This window comes from Thunnus maccoyii, chromosome 11 (genome assembly GCF_910596095.1).
Source record: "Thunnus maccoyii chromosome 11, fThuMac1.1, whole genome shotgun sequence".
NCBI lineage: Eukaryota > Metazoa > Chordata > Actinopteri > Scombriformes > Scombridae > Thunnus > Thunnus maccoyii.
The window spans coordinates 5,425,008-5,443,108 of NC_056543.1; the positions used below are offsets into that span (position 1 = coordinate 5,425,008).

General features: G+C 38.6%; 1 protein-coding gene across 2 annotated transcripts in view; it reads left to right on the forward strand.

Moving 5' to 3' along the window:
• LOC121907430 (inactive dipeptidyl peptidase 10-like) overlaps positions 1-18,101 on the forward strand; it is a 204,495-nt gene that overhangs the window by 97,975 nt on the left and 88,419 nt on the right. The window contains exon 2 of one of the 2 annotated variants that reach the window (XM_042426993.1): positions 8,389-8,440. The exons of the other annotated variant lie outside the window; for it this stretch is intronic. Within the exon in view, the coding sequence (XP_042282927.1) occupies positions 8,438-8,440 (3 nt within the window). The 5' untranslated portion in view covers positions 8,389-8,437. The remainder of the gene's footprint in view (positions 1-8,388; positions 8,441-18,101) is intronic. 2 annotated transcript variants of the gene reach the window in all.

Consider the following 18,101-nt stretch of genomic DNA (forward strand, 5'->3'; position numbering starts at 1 on the left):
AGGAATTACAAAAAAGGAAAGCACTGAGGGATCTTTAAATAATAGGTGAAGAAGAAAACTGAGCCCTGAGTTGTTTTATCATCTGCATGGTGGAGGACCAGTGATTTTCTTTTACTAGTGTGTTTGCTTTTGCTACAGTTTGTCTGTTGTTGTCTGCAAGTGTTGCTGTTGCTTTGAAAGTCTTTTTGTTTGTGGTTTAGTCAGTGCGGCAAGAAATGTGCATATATTGCACAACACAATTCCATAATATCCTGAATAAAACTGGTGGCAACTGTAAGGCACAAATCCATAGTTCTCCAGCTTTTAAGAAATTTTGTCCAGTTAAGAATATCGTGGCCAACTTGTTTCTGTGGATTTGTTTGCAGCAACATTTACAGCTACAAGAAAAATGCATTAATCATCGCGTCCTGTGGGTGGAACCATGGGTGGTAAAGGGTCAAATCTGATTGGTCTACTTCAACATTTTAATTCAATTCAATTCAATTCAATTCAGTTTTATTTATATAGCATCAAATCATAACAAAAGTTGTCTCAGGGTACTTTTCACACAGAGCAGGTCAAGACTGTTCTCTTTAATTTACAGAGACCCAACAATTCCCCCATGAGCAGCACTTGGCAACAGCGGCAATGAAAAACTCCCCTTTAACCGGAAGAAACCTCAAGCAGAACCGGGCTCTGGGTGGGCGGCCATCTGCCTCAACTGCTTTTTATACAAAGATATTTGTGAAAAAGAGCATAAAAAGCCATAAAAGCAAGAAATGGATAAAAAAGACTTGGCACCACTTTCTGATAACCTTTGTAAATCGTTTACAACAGATGACTCATTAATAATGTATACATCAGTTATTAACTATTGACATATGAATAACCTTTGGGTTGCCAGAAGGTGAAAAACCATATCAGACAAATATTATTCAAAGTATTTTTATATATCTTAAAACATGTCTGGAAGGGATCTTTAATACATCGTTAATGAATAAGTGGACTCTGATCCAGATTCTTCACAGAAGAAGGACGGTAAGCCAAAGTTAGTAACTGATGTATAAATAAAATTAATCAAGCATATGTTACAGACTATGTTAGAAACTCTTTGCATAAAGATTGCCTTAATAGAAAGTTGTACCAAAGATTCAGTATTTAAATATGTGAAAAAATGTACATTTTTCTACAATAGTAAGGAAACATCAGCCGACTTAACAAAACCCTTGAAAACAAGTGGATAAATACTTTTGATTTGATAATACAGCACACTTAACTATTTCAACCTAGATGTGAATATGCAGAACTCTTCTTATCTCTGTTGATAGTTTAAGAGAGCATGTATGTAACTTAAGTCAGCCACCTCTGATTGGGAGCGCTGAAGCTCCCTTGGCAGTGAAGCTGTACAGTGTGGCCAATCCCTCTTTAGTTTCCCTGAAAGAAAAACCTGAGAACAAACTGACTCATTTGACATTGGCTGGTCTCAAGCTGTGTTACTGCCTCCTGTAACCACAGACATAATACAAGCTGACTGAGAGGTTGACCTCTCTGCGTGACCTCGTGGCCAGCCCGGGCTCTGTGCAGTCAGTGGGGTGTATAAACTTACCACCTGGCCTGACAGAGTGTCCTCCTTCACTTTGTTAATGGAGCTGTTGTTGTCTGTGCTTGGGACAAAAGGCAAGCGTTAGGAAAAATGGATGCCTTCCTTATTGTGAGTGAGAGTAGGGATTTCACACGCTATGATCCTCTGACTCAGGAAACTGTAATTCACAATAATGGAGAAAATGTCCACGCACACTGCTGCTGCTGCTGCTGTTTCACTGTGGCCTCATAGAGAGTTTATCAGAAGGGGATGAGCAGGGGCAAGGAGACAGAAGAAAAGAAAGAGATTACGAGGGAGAGATGAGATAAGCTGAAAAAAGAAAGGGATCAGAGGTTGGAGAAGTGTATGATTAAAAATATGAAGGGAGAGACATGTAGGGAAGAATCAGGGGGAACAAATGCTTAATGGAGGTGGAGAACAGGAGAGGAGGAGGGGAAAGGTTGGAAGACAGGAAGTACAAAAGTGTAAATGACCAATTGATTTAAAGAGGATCCAGAGGAAGAGGACATTGGGAGGGATAAAATAGAGGAAGAGGTGTTAAGGTGAAGATACATAGATTGGGGAGTGTGACGTGAAGGACAGACTTAGAGGCACACAGACTATTGTAGTTTTTATCAATACAAAGTCATTACTGTACCAAAAAGACACATATGACCATTTTCTGATCTGCTCCCACCACGGTTAAGGTATGTGAGGTTTAGAATGAAAAATATAAAAGTTCATTCATGTCCTGCACTGCACTGTGACTGCACTGTTTCATCTGTCTCATTTAAATTTTATATGTTGTCAAGATGCGTTTTTATGTCTTATGTAAATAATTGAAAGAAACAACCAGTGCTCTTGGTTTTCCAGCTCAGCATCCTCAGCAATTACCTCCATATTGCACAACTCTGCACCTCACCGTTTCCGTCCAGTTATAGCATTCAGTTACACCGTTCAGTATATGTAGAGAGGCAAAATGTAAGGCCCCCGGTATGCTCCACAAAAGTACGCAAATGGCAACACTTGGACAAGACGGCGCAAACGCGCGACCCTGGTGAACATACTCAATGCGCACGATCAATCTCAGTCCTCAAGGAGGTGATATAAGCTAGTTAAAGCTAATCAGAGTGTTTCCATAACCACAGTAGTAAACAAACACGGCGTCTGTGGAGGAATGTGTACTACACAGAAGAAATAAAACACAGAAGATGCAACATGCAACCTTTGATTCGCTCACAGTGGAAGGATGGAGAATTCCTGTCTGAATGAAAAGGTGACAAAGTTCAGCTGAACTGGTCAGCATGATTGTTCTGAGTGGAAGTGAACCCAAACCAAAGGGCTCAGCTTTCTCTTGTTGTTTCATGCTATAACGACCTTAGCTGAAATGCTCAGACTGCTGCTTGTGTTGTGTTAAAGGAGACATATTGTGTTATTTTCTGTTGTTTTTATACTGTTAGAGTGTTGGATGTGTATGTTAAACATGGTCAAGTTCCAAATCTTGAGGTGGATGTATGTGAAAATGCTTCCTACAAGTCCAAAGCCAGGGCTTCAGTCTGCTGTGAACCCTTCGTTTACAATGTTACCTCTACTTCCTCCTTTTTATGACATCAGATTGTTTGCACATGCCCACAAATGGCTGTCCGTTTCATAGTCTATGTCGCTAAGGTTGTTTGATGGTTGCTCACGTTGTCCACTCGCATATTTCGGATCAGATTCTGGCTCGGACATGTAAAGATGTATTTGAGAGGTTTTCATTTTGAGTAAAGACCAAGAAAAAGAAGTAAAATCCTACTACTGTTGTTTGTTTATGTAGCCTCCAGCGTCACAGTCTGCTGAGATGCAGCTTACAGAAAGAAACTGGCCAATCGGAGCTGGGCTCATCAGGAAGGGGGCCTTAAAGAGACAGGCGCTAAAGTGGCCTGTTTCAGAAAGAGGCTCGACTGAAGGGCTGCATAAAGGGCCGGAATAAGATAAATAAGGAGTTTTTTTTACTGTAAATCATGCAAAGATATTTCAGTAGAGTCCCAGAATAAAAATATAGGCCCGTAAATGTGCATGATAGGTCCCCTTTAAGAATTTTCACACCATCATCATACAGCAAAACACATTTTTGAATGACACTGGACATATTAAAATGTGCAGTCAGTGTCATTTAACCTAATCAGGAGTTTTTTTAAAGATATAATCCAATGTCGACATGCTTGTCTGACTGTAGGATTGTGTTTCTCTGGTAAGGACAGTCTAACCATACTGTGGGATGACAATTTGTGAATGTTAAATGTTGATAATAGTGTGTTTATTTCCCTTTATTTAGTATGCAGTTGCATTCATTGATTCCAGGAGGGGAAAGAAAGAATGAAATTGAGAAAGAAAGGGCATGAGATGATTGGAATTTTAGGAGACAGAACTGAAAAGTGCCTGTAGGCAGAAGGTTTGTTGTAAATATTCTAGCAGTCCTTTTGAATTCAGGATTTGTGTTTGTATGCATGTGGCTTAAGGTCATCCCAATAAATGTTTAGCCCACATCTGCACTCATCTCTGTCTGAATACTGAGGTCACAGAGAAGTGCATGTCACAAATGTGTTTCCTTACAATACAATAAAATATTATTTGTACTCACAGGACATGGAGCTTATACTTTGCTGTGGATTTAGATTAGATTTTTTTTTAAAATGCTTTGTCAATCTCAAATTAAATCACCTCCGTCTGCCTTCTGATTATGCTGGGCATATCTTAGTGAAAATGCATTAATCAAAAGTTCTTGACAGATAGTTGCTGACAGAGAGGAGGCTGCTACTCTCCCATGTTGACTTTTCTGTCCAAATTGTCCCAGCTCGGGTGATGATTCACACTTGCGACCTTTGTGTCATAAGCTTTCTTCTGTATCCTGAGGCGGACGGTGCCCCAAATTAACCGACTCTGACACATGTTCTGTCCTGGAAAGGATTAAAAGGCAATTACAAAGTTTGAGTCATCAGGTGTGACACAGACAGGGGACAGACTGCAGCCAGAGCTGAGATAACAGGAATTAGGAAGGAGGAACAGTCAGACCTTGTGTGTATGTGTGTGTGTGTGTGTGTGTGTGTGTGTGTGTGTGATAACAGTGGATAGCTTGTAAGTGCATGTGTACGTGAAGTGAAAACACACAGCTCAGCTACCTTAATCCACTCAAATTTGATAGGTCCAGGAGTAACCCCATGGTATCTTCTATTGAGAACCATCTTTGGGACTTTTTGTGCCGATGGGCTCTTTGTAGATGCATGTTTTTTTTTCCTTTGCTGGCTTCAAAAAATGTTTAATAAACTCAAAGTTGCTTCAGGGCAACTTTCTCCAGCAAAAATATATCAGCTCAAATTGAGATGCCATAAATTTGCCTCAGTAACTCAGTTGAAATTCAGGGCATAGAGTAGACCTTCAGTAAGTAGTAACCACAAAATGGACATCAGCAACAAGAAGAAGAACTATTGTAACAACAAATGTCCCGAGAGTCCCAAACTCACTGATGCAAATTCTCCCTTTCTTGTATAGAAAGCATCACACACATGCAGACTGAACATGAGCTTTTCTGTGTGCAATTTATGTCGACATGTTACATTTCTGGGCACTGAAATCCAGATGCACATGACTATCAGCTGTGTACAAACTTATTAATATCCATTTGTGAAGTTTTAAGACACATCCTGGTCTCATATTTACCTGCCAATACTGTATATCCCATGAACTGTATGCCACTAGCACACAGTCTCCCAAATGTTAACTATAGAGACTATTTTTGGTTTTTTGCATGAATATTGCTCTCATTAATATTGACAAGGGGGCTCATGCCAGGATTTTAATTCACCACTATAGTTCATCAGCTCAGCTCAAATGAAGTGCAGGAGTGTTTCTGGCAAACAGGGTTTTCTGCACTTGCAGGACTTATTGTTAGCATTTGAGGGCAGGCAGAGATCGATTTCACTCCCAGGGGTAGATAATCAAAGACTCATCTATCTATCTATCTATCTATCTATCTATCTATCTATCTATCTATCTATCCAGTTCAACTTTGACCAGTCATACTTACCATAGTTGTGAACACATACAATTTTTCTGAGATAATTACCAACATTTCAAGTGTACTCACTTTCGCTTTTATCTCCAAATAAAGTGGTTTAGATCATCTTGATAAACTGCTGTTTGTCTGATTGGCTGACTACTTGTATTTTTTTTTCCCATTGGTCTTTGCTGTAGCGATGTCGCTCCATTCGTAGATCTGCAATTTCTTTGGTGAATGCAGTTTTATCATAACTGATGCGTGCTACTGTGACTTCAAACACAGAAACATAATCACATAATGCTTGCATAAGAATTTGTGCTCATGTTACTGATTCTACAATGTTTTGGAAGATCAAGGTGATCAAACTCCAATGTCGGCGCCAAGCTGTTCCAGGAGTTCAGTGCTATGATACCAGGGTTTAAGAGTTGGTTTTTTTCACCTTCACTTCTTTGTTTGATTTTATTTCTCTGTTCTGTTAGAGACAGAATAGACATTGCAAAACGACCTCATTCACAGAAATTAATTGAGAAAAATTGTATCTGTACATATTGTGATCTGATACAGAAACATGTATTTATTTGCACGCATTACACAGTTTCCATTATATTTGTCTACATCTATGTTAGGAACTCATAAAATTAGAAAATTGTTTGCACTGACATAACAATTTAACAACTTAGGTAATGTTGTACAGTTCAACATTCACCATTGCTTATCTTACCATAGCTAACAGCTAAAAGAACAGTGAATGACAACCTGATTGCATCATATATCACAGCACTGACATACAGCATTGACATATGGCATGGCCTTTTTTGACTTATTTTTATAAATACTGAGTCTATTTTAAACATATCTGTGATATTTTACTCACCAAAAGTTGTTAAGATTTCTCTAAACTCATCTTTCCATGTAGCCCAGATTCCCCTCTGTCCTCCAGCAGGCCTGTTTTGGAAGCTATTTACATGAAATCAGCATTATTAATGACCACTACTGGGGATAAAGGTGAATGCCACACCTCCAGCCAATCAGAACAATGCACGTTCCTTTATGCTGCATCATTTCCTGGGGTTATGGCTGCAGCTGGATATAAGATAGCAGTCTATGAGCTGGAGTCTGATCCTGAATGGGAAGGGGAAGAACCAACTGTTGCATAGTCAGAATGGTAAGACGTCTCTAAACAAAGTAAACGTCAACAACACCGCTCGCTCTTGAGCCGCAAATTTCAAAGTTTCAAATAACTTAAAAAGACAGAGGAGATAGAATTGAGTAATTTTACAGCATAGCAGGGCTCCTACCATCACCCTAATCCGTCCCAAAGCTCACTGGTCTCCACCATACCGGCCCTTTAACCACAACAAGCCAAAACATAATCAAATCTGTGCTATTTAATGGAATTCCCTACTCATTACTATTACTCCACAGGACTCATTTCACCATATTGTCACTAATGATTTGAAAGCATTTTAAAAAACACACAACACTTTTTCTGTTCACTCTCACATTGTCCTGAATCTTGCATTAACTGTGAAAGCGTGTCCTCATCCTTGGTGTTCTCAATTAACCAGACAAACACACTTTGGTTGGTTTGTTTTTGCATCCGAGTCTTTTCATCAGATTAACATCCAAAAATGTCACTAACTTTTTACATTTCTTCTCTAAGCACATTCTCTGAATCCCTGTTGCAGTCCTGAAAACACTAACAGCTGAAATACACCAGGCAGGGATGCGACGCATCACGTAGACGGGGCGGAGCTTGATTTTCTACCTGCTATACAGACTCCATCCATCACTGCATACATATTGAGTTTTTCCAAGTGATAATGCAGTTGGCCGTGCAGGGTTTGGGTTAGGGTTAGTGTGGTGTTAAGTGTAGGCTATATTAACTGGTACTTAATTAATTAACTAGATTGTTTTAACCACAGGATCATGGATACACATTGATTTGATTGATTTATTTTAATGTGCAATGTAAAAAAAAAAAAAAAGCACAACGTTCTGCACAGTTCTATGTAGATTTTACCTGTTGGAGGGCCATGTAGCCCTGCATAGAGAACAAAAAATTGACCAGCCCGTGCAAAAATAAAGATGAGCCTTCCATGGTCAGTGTAGCAGCTTCAGTTGATTATGATGGACGCGCTCTGCTGCAGCCATGCTGCGACAGACATGTTGCGCCGCATCCATGCCCGCTGTATTCTGGCTGTAAGAGTAATCTCCACATCATTTCATACAACAATTCATTTGTCCTGCAAAAATCACTCACTCAAAATGTTTAACTTGTGAGTAATTCATCAACAAGTTCATCTCTCCTGACTAAATAACACGTCCCTTTATCCTTGCTTAAGTCAAGCCAGTCACATGTCTTTATGTCATTTCTCAACGAGACCTTCGTACAGTAACTCAATAATGAAGTCAGATATCCTCTACGACTGGATGACTCAAGTCATGTCATAGAAACAGTATTCTACATGATGTATTGATGCGTTGATGTATTGCACTGTGATGTATTAGATCTATGATCCAATACATCACATCTGACTGTCTTAGCTGCGGTCAGGACTCAACAAGTAGACATGAATACTGTGCGAATTGCTTCATTAATGGCAATAGAGAGATTTAGCCCCAGGGTATGTAAGGGAAATGGTTTAATAGTTTAATCCAATTAAGATCTTTAAAAAAAAAAAAAAGGTAATAGTTGTGTTATTCTGTGCTTGCACTCTAGCCATTGTCTTTAGTTTTTATTGTGACACAGAGTAATTTTTGCCCTTTTCTGTATTCTGTTGTCAAGACACCAACCTTCATAATCACCAAGGGGAAAGGCACTGTCAACATCACTGATGGTGAGACGATCAAATCAATTGCTGAGGCACACCTCTTCATCCGACTCCCAACTGTGCTGTCCTTCCCTCTCCACCTCTCCATCCCCACTAATTCCCTCTCAACTAGCAATTTTATAGCTCAGTGCCTGCTGAATCCTCCAATGTCACCCTATAGGTATAAGAAGCACACAGCGCTACTCTTCAACCACACACAGAGAGACAATTTCCTGCCTTCCACACAGACACATTCAACTCCATGTCGATGAGCTTCTTTTTTTTTATTTTTTTAATATTTTTTTATTGCTGTTGTAGTCAGGTTCTCAGGCTCAATTTTATTTCTCTTGATAAATAAGATGCATTTTTGAATTGGGAGGAAATGGCTAGAATCTTATCCACAGCCTGCAGTGTAATTTGCCAGAGTGCAGTCAACTGTGTCTAATTGCATTCAAATCAGACATTTGACTGCAGGGGAGAGACAAAGACTTTGGCGCCCACCATGTAAATCATTTAAAATTGCATTTAAATGTGCAGAGAAAATTCAGGTAAAAGCTTATTATTAGAATTCACTTTACTGTCCTGTGTCCTTTCCCAGACTGTAGGAGGTTTGAGCTTAGATTTATCCACTATAATGGGCTAATGCAGATGAATACATTTCATTAAATTCTGCCCCGGTCTTTGTTTGTATAATAAAATCAGACATTGCTCCCTTTTTCCACATCAGTGATTTCACCTAGGCTGCCATTAACGAACCTTAATACAAGAAATAATATTAAAATCTCTTCAGGCAACATTTAAACAATGTAAAAATTGATGACAAATCTCCAAGTAAATGTCTCTGCCTCTTTTATAGACTGCCTCTGTCTGTTCTTACAGGAATCTAAAGTGCATGATTATTGTACATAGATTTTTTACCCACCTATTATTCACTACTATTGTAGATAAACACTGATGTTTCTGAATTATCTCTCTTTTTTATTCTTTATGTTTGTTCTCCCTTAGCAACCCAACCTCACAGATACATTTGCATAATTTCTGCCAAATGCAAATCCCACATCTGGGAAAAATAATATGATATAATATTTCAATCAGGAGAGAACTGAAGGAGAGAGCTTAGAGAGTAATTACATTTATTTGATGTAGTGCGCACAATATGAAAAACTGAAGAAATATGTGAGGAGTCTTTGGCGATTAGACCTTGTCATGACATCATCAATTTAAGGGGGGAGGTCATGCCGTGAGCTTTGCAGGGATATCCCCCTGATGCAGTCTAGACACTTGTGGTGGTGAAGAGGTGAGAGCAGTGGCTGAAGATCTGGAGGTGAGTTCGGTTGAAGGATCGCCATCAGTCAGCTGATTAAGTTGGAAACAGGAAAAGAAAGAGAGGAAGAGAGAGAGAGAGTGTAAATAATGAAGTAAGCATGAAGATACTGTTTGTCTTCCTGATAGAACTTTGGCTAAGCTTCATAACTACCTGATTTCAGTTTACAGATATTAAAACAGCCTCAATATTGATCCAACATTTACATCACAAGAAATATAAAAGGCATCATCATGTCTTGTAATATACTGAACATCAATGGCCGAAGAGCAAAACCTCCTATCTGAAAAATGCACTTTTTTGAGAAAACTAAAAAAAAAAACTTGTTGTTTTCTTGCAGAATGCTATTTGTTAAGGATACCCAATATATAATACCCTGTGTTTGGAGTCTATTACTATATTATGTGTTAACAACACTGTAATAAGGCAAGGAAAGTTTATTTGTATAGCACATTTCAACAACAAGGCAATTCAAAGTGCTTTACATAGAACATAAAAGGCATTAAAACAGAATATAAAAGCAACACAAGTAAAAAGACATGTAAAAACTAACTAACCCTAACCCTAATTAAAAAGTGTTAAATTTGGAAATAAAAAGAAGCTTAAAAGGGAATAAGACAGATAAAACCAGAGAATAAAAGTAACAGTGCAGTGTAACCATACAAACCATACAAATAACCATATAAACATACCGTAAACAACACCACATAATATAGTAATATAGTCCAAAAACAGTGTGTTATGTATTGGGTATCCTTAACAAATAATATTCTGCAAGAAAACAAGTTTTTTTAAACAAGTTTTCTCAAAAAAGTGCATTTTTCAGATAGGAGGTTTTGCTCTTCAGCCATCGACATGTAAAGTATGAATGTTTCTGTCACCTCAACTTAATGTAAATAATATATGGACAGGTGTACAGCATGTAAGTTCTGTTGATAGGTGGGCCTATTGATAAGCACAGTAGCACAAGCATTAGTTACAATATATAAATATAAATATATATATATATATATATATATAACTCACTTATATACAGCACAGACTTAACTTTTCTTTGTTTGTTTCACCTTTTCACATTCTTTCTGAAGTTTGGTTAAAATTCAACTGCTTTACTTTTCACTTCTTTTTCATTTTTTTCCACTCAGTTTGAGCTATTTAAAGGCATTTGCTTAACACAGGTGAAGGTTGAGCCGGCTTGGGGGCATAGTGACTGATGGTTCAGCAGTATTTGTTTGATATGCAGAGATGCTTTTTAATATGCCAGAGACTGTTACATACATATCCCCGAGGAAGCGTGCACGACTATGATTTATCTAATATAACAAGGTATATTTTTTCACCGGTATGTCCCCTAACAATTTTACTGCAAAAAAACAGATAAGTAGAGGTGTTTTAGTGCCGCAGTTCTTTCCAAATGACAGCAAAGGAAGGACACTGGGAGAGATAATTGCAACATTGCAATGCCAACATTGCATTTTCCACCACTTAAAAACTGTCATTGTTGTGACAAAAAGGCCTGAAGGCTACAGCCTTCATGTTAGACTTTTTTTACATTATTGATGTAAGTCTAAATGCTAAAAACAGAACTCTGTCTGAGGCTCAGTACTGGCAAGATTAGACAATTAAAGTGCAGAATCAGAAAGGCAGCAGGTACAGATAATGTGAAGGAACATGACTTATTTTTCATTGAAAGGCGAGCAGCATCAAAAGAAACTGTGAAGTAGACAGAAATGCAGTTTGTACTAAGATGTCATCAATTCAAAATGAAAAGGTTAATCTACTCACACAGGAATCAGGCTTTTTCAGTTTGACCTGTACATTTGAGGAAGTTGATGGCACCAACATCAAATTTTAAGTAAAAACACTTCTACAGGTATTCACACAGGAGCTTCAACTTTGCATGCAGCCATCAGGGAAAGAGTGTACGTGAATATGAAATTTTGTGAATATGGCTTTTAAAATGTGTGAAGCCGTGGAGAGAAGTGATTAAGAAACCAGGCAATGGGTGTATTTAGCTGGCTGTGCTTCCAAAATAGATTCCCTTACCTTTACTTTCTTTATTTCTACCAGTTTTCTTCATTGGGAGCACAAAGAGATATGAAGTATATGAAATACAAAGGATACATTCCCACGACATCCCTCCAGTGCTTCATGTTGTGATTCCACCACCCCTGCATTGCTAATCTCAGCATGCATATTAATAAACAGTAATACCGCTGCACTTGCTGTGTGAGTCAACAACCTCTAGTATCTGAAACCAATATTGCAAGGACAGTGACTAATTGAAAATTATCTCACATGGACCAAAGGCCAGTGGCAGTGTCCTTCAGGACAAGGCTGATAATGCTAAATACAATAAGATGACAACATGTAGCTAAGCTTGCCATTTCCTATTAGCCAGTGGATCAATTTCAGATGTTAAGCCTCCAGACCGCAGCATGGCTTTGGCTGTGGCTGTCAATGATTCATGAGGCAGAGAGAAATGGTATTTCATGGGTAAACAAAAATAAGCTCATACAGATGGTATTATTTTTTCTCCCTCTCCGACCTGCTGTCATTGTTAAAATGGCTCTACTTCTGCTGAAATGCTGCTTGTCATTTGTCACGCTCTCCAAGGTCAGAGTCCAGGTAAGGGTAAGCTCACAGCTCTATAAATAGCCTGACTCCACCGACAGTAGGCTTACTGCACATCCACAAACATAAAACGCGTGCACAGTACGGCGGGAGGGGATAAGCTTATTAGCAAAGGTTTGATGAAGACGGCAGGTCTTAATCAAACATCTCAGAGGCGCCATTAGCATCCTAATTTTACATAATGTCTCATCCTTCTCACTCTCTGCCTCTTTCCAAATTAGATGTATTCCAGCATGTGTTTAGGGTTTAGTTTGTGCAGAGGAGGCATATTAAAGCTAAAATATTGATTATTTTTTTAACATTTTACGAACAATAGATGTACTTTATCAGTCTGTGTGTCGCTCTACTGTACATACGTGCCTTCAGTAAGGGTCTGTGTTCTATAGATTATTATAGAGATCACCTGTAGCTTTCAAGTGAAGGGAAGTCAGCAACAAAAAATAACACTCGGCAACAGTTGAAAGCACTGTTGAAGATTAACGTGCAGCAGGCGAGAGCTGTTTGAAACACACTGAACATCTGTGGTGCTTTTTTATTACAGACTGGGCTCGTTCATTGTCTCCAGCTGAGGGGGGAGGATGGGTGGGACTAACGGTACACTTCCCTCAAAAGTAAAAAAAAAAAAAAAAAAAAAAAAAGGTTGCATTTTGCTTCTAAATTTTGTTACAGTTGCCAGACAGCATCCACATTCCCAAACACACTGTTAGTCACTGTAAAAAAAACAAAAATCAGGGAGTGCACACCTTTAAAAAACGTTCTCAGTAACACTGCACGAGTCAAATGCAGAATTATCATGCAATATATATGATATGGCATATAAGTACTATAATTATATACTATAAATATATATTTTCAGTTCAGCCCTACCTCTCTCTCCAGTTCTGCTTCCTCTATGCTCTCATTACAGTCGTCCTGTAATAATGTAAGTCTTTTTTTTTTTTTTTTTTTTTGTTACATTAAATTGTTTTCTCTCTGTTTTGTGGGACATTCTTGCTATTTCAAAGACAAATGATGTGATTATAGAAAATGACTTCTGTTGGCTTACAGCTAAGCCCTATGATTGCAGAGGGACCACTTTGCAGCAATCAGGGGAGTTTTTCCTCCATCGCCCTATCGTCTGCTTTACTGTTTCATGCTACAGTTGCCTTCTAGACATTGATTATTGAAAATGTTATTTAATCATTACTAATATTCTGTTATACTGTTAACTGAAATAGTAGACAAATAGATTTCATATGTGCAAATAATACTTAATGGGCCACTCTGCCAGTTTTACTCATAAAGAGCAGTCATGGGGAGTACTATTCAGCCTAAAATAACATTGTCTAATGTCTTCTGTGGTTATGTAACACTAGTAATGTAGTCAGTCCCCAGTTTGTAATGCAGACAGCCTGTGCTGCAAACTGGAGTCACTGTGTTTGAAAGATGTGGGCGTTTACAGGGCATGAAGGTTGTGACAAAGTGACAATATCCAGTTGCATTATGGGAAGTTAAGGATCAAGTGTTTTATCTTAACGACCGAAAGTCAGGATATGTTGGTCTTTGCTGCTTCAATTTCATGCAATATTTTTAAAATCTGTCCTTCACAAGTCCCTCAACTTTATGGTTGCTAATATTGCAGGAGCATCCCTTTAAATTATGAATTGTTGTTGTTTCAGAGAGATGCAGTCAAACAAATTTAGAGGGCAAACCTGTGTTTACTTCCTAACCGCAAATCTGCTTTTGTGCACACCCCGAATATTCCTTTGTTACCAGTAGTGGTGCCAGGCATATCCTGCAGGAATTCATGCATGGATCCACACCATCATCACTGTTCACCCACCTATGGCTCTCAATACTTCCCTCACACAAATGTGTCCTGCTATTTTCCGTGGTCTACTGGACTTGATGAATAATTGATTGTGTTGATGGAGTGTGATGGTATTTTGTTCCAGTGAAAGCCAGAGTAGCATTACAGCCAGAGTCAGTTTAATTAAAAGAAGGCTCTAATAGTCTGGCTTAAATGAATAGTAATAATAAGTGATGGAAGTAAAATAGGAGGCAAGAAGATTTACTCATGCGGGGATGTAGTATTTATTGAATGTGTTCTGTCAGGATTCACGCAGAGATTCAACAGAAGTACTTTGATGTCCTTCTAATTTGTGTAGCCCTCCTAGTCGGAGTGGAGACCCTCAGCAGGGATTGGATAAAGTGGGATGTCTCTGGTGTGTAAGTACAACTGAAGTGTCCATTTGTTCAATCCACACAAACTATGTCCTCCTCCGTAATGGCGTCACTGTCCTCAGAACCGGCAGCACTGTCAGCACCTCAGGGAACAGCAGCCAGACAAACTGTTTACACCAGGCTGAGAGATATCACACATTTACTGGACAAAAAGTGGTTGTTTTCAAGTAACGGGAGGGGAAGGGGAAAAAAACACTGTGTACTGTAACTCTGTATGTGCCGATGGTGAAACTAGAAAACTCATTCTGAAACTGGGGGTTTTGATTAATAAGACAACAAAACATATAGACAGAGGGAGATTTGTATGACAGCTGCTTGTGGATATTACACTTACTCACTTTGCCAGCGCAAAAAACAAAGTTTTGGGGCTCACGTGTCTCAGAGTTGGTACGGAATGTTACATCTAATGAAATGGAAGCATATCTCTTCCATAAAACTAATAATATCCCCTTTGCAATACAACAATGATCTTGTTGATAAACAACCTTTTCCACCCTGACTGTGCTTTAACAATATAGTAGTAGAAAGCTACTCAGTTAATATTGCAATTTGAGAGGTGATTGAAAACAATGTTTGTCAGAAATCTACTTTAATTATACAGTTTTGAAAATGTATTTGCTGTCTTACAGAATGTTAGATTAGAGACTGTCACTAATTTCATCTCTGTGTTCATGTTTAGCCTAGCTTAGCACAAAGACTGGAAGCAGTGGGAAAGAGCTAACATCCGCTAAAGATGTAAATGCCTTTGAAAAACTAGTTAGCTAGCGAGCTAGCAAGTCACACAAGAGTCACAAAAGTGTGCAAAGTGTAGCACAGTCACAGTATACAACATATAAGACAGCTGCTCATTGAAGCACATTGTCTCATTTATTTTAATTCTACAGTAGACTTTATGTGTTAAATACACAAAAATACTATGTACAAATAGCTTTGGATTTGTCGGAAGGCAGAGCAAACCAACTGGTTTGACCCTGGTTCCAGTATTTGTGCTTACAAAGGCTAAACATCACATTTTCTGAATTGAACACACACAGATGAAGATGATATCAATCTTTCCATCTAATTCGAGTAAGAGAGAAAACAAGCGTATCTCCCAACATGTCCATATTTCTTTAACTTAAAGAAAAATACTTTAGGTTAAAGATGTTTTATCATGTCTGTTTTTAAAGTGTTAATGTTTTGATTCACCACAAAGTCATCTTTTACTTTGGCAACTTGCGTCTCCATCCAGGGAGGCCACCACTGCGAATGGAAACTAGCTTTTAGCTATATCTGGTACAATACATGTATTACACATTGTCCCTGTTAAATACAATAAAATAAAAAAAATTAAAATATTTGATGCAACCAGATTACCTAAAATGTGTTACTATGTGCTCAGTCAGTAGGTTGGTCTGGCTGGGTGAACTGTAAGCACCCGGGGTTGCTTTCCAGACCATTGTTAGATTGACATTTCACTCTGAAATTTAGATGTATGGAATTATGCAATCACTATGGATATGACATGGTGACCTAAGCATCTTAACAAAGACTCTGTCATGTGTAAAGCAGACATTATACATACAATGATGTGGCTGACAGTCGATCATTTCCACACACACTGATATGAGCACATAGATAGCAAAGCATGGAACCAGTACAGTAACTGCTCAGACATCTATAGGTCTCCCTTATGTTATCTTGGATGTGCTAAAAAAGTCATAGCGGAGAATGGATAGATGAAAAGATGCTTTATATGAGAACAGTAGGCCTTTGTCCTCGTACTTTTACTTTCAGATACAGAATAATAAAATCTCAGGCTTTCTTGTTCCTGCTGCCCAGGCTGTCAGGAGTTTATTTATAACCCCGTGTGTCCCCTTGTAGCAAAGACTCGCACCTTTATGCAACGTGAGTGAGCACATTTTGAAAATGAATGACATGCTGACACAAAATCAAATTGCAAAAATGACAACCCAGTAGAGGAAAAAAGTATGCTCTTAGGGAACTAATTTCAGCAACACATCCTCATAATTAAACAATCACATAGGTCGATTGTACCACGCACTCCAGAATGACCCATAGGAGTGTTTTCTAATATGCTGCATAATTAAACGACCACGTAGATCGATTGTACTATGCACTCCTGAACGACCCATAGGGGCATTTTCTAATATGCCGCCTCTGTCAGTGCTTTCCAAAACTGTTACAAATCACTGTTAAAAATAATGATGTTTTATAATGTGGCAACGCTGTGGTTAAGGTCTGGTTGGAAAAACAAAACACTTGGTTAGAGTTAAGGTTAGGGAAAGATCATAGTTTGGGTTAAATTGATCACTTGAAATGTGGTGCAGGTTAAAGCTACTAATTCCTTAAAGTTAGGCAACCTTCGTCGACATGGCAACAGTAAACACCATGACAATCATAGTTATGGTTTCTAAAAAACTATCCTGACTCGAGGTTGGAAACGGGAGGCGAACAGCGGTTTCCTGCGGCTAAATCCACTTTTCACCATCTATCTATCTAACCAGACACCAAACCTGCCATCTCTGATTATGGAAATTTTTCACCTTATATAGACGGCATCTGAAATGCGTCACTTCTCCGGGTCATAATTACTACAGCTGCTAGATGGCATCTGTCACTCAAATGTAACTATAGGTCTTTTTTGCCAGCTGAATTTTCAACCTATACTGTTGTTTTTATTTTGAGGACGGGCTGATTTCAGTTATAGTGTATGTTGGGTTGTGTTGGATGTGGTCAGATGTGGCATAGTAGTTGAGATGACACATCATATTTATCATTTTTTGACTATTCAAAGATTAAAAGTGGAAATCATCTTAATGTTAGATGGTAAAGATTCTGTTAATGCTTGTTTTGTTTTTTTTGGTTTGTCACAGTCCTGGCCTGTTAGTCTACATAGATTTAGTGAGACATGTATTTCCTCTGCTGAGGGTCTAATGATTGTGATAAAAACCCAGTTGCTGTCTCATTCCTTCTAGTAGGCTAACCGTTTATCAGGACCATTTCTATGCTTCGACAGTCCTCATGATGGAAATAGAGAGACTCAGCGGGTCAAAATTCTCTTACTGGTTCTATTATTGCGCATAATTGAGTTAATAAATTTGAGGATGATTATTCAAAAGTGGCTAAATAGGAAATTGGGGACAAAATTAGATTGAGAGAAAGTGCAAATGAGAAGGAGAAAGAATCTCATGCATGGAGGCACAAGGGCAATTTAGAGTTGCCGTCAGTTTTCAAGGACACGTCAGCCTTTTGTGGTATTAATGAAACGAGCAGCGGCCCAAGTCCTGATAACAGATAAGTCTTATGAGTCCAGCGGGGGCTGTAAATGATGTAACGCTGCTTCTGTGTAATGTGAGTCCATGGTCATGAGGACAGGGAACTTCTTTATTGTGTTAAGAAGGTCCATATATTTTGAGACAGAATGCTTGGGTTGCACTCTTATGTCCATCATAAAAGTAATATTAAGAAGCCAAAAGTCTGGTAGATTTGGGTCGTGGCTCAGAG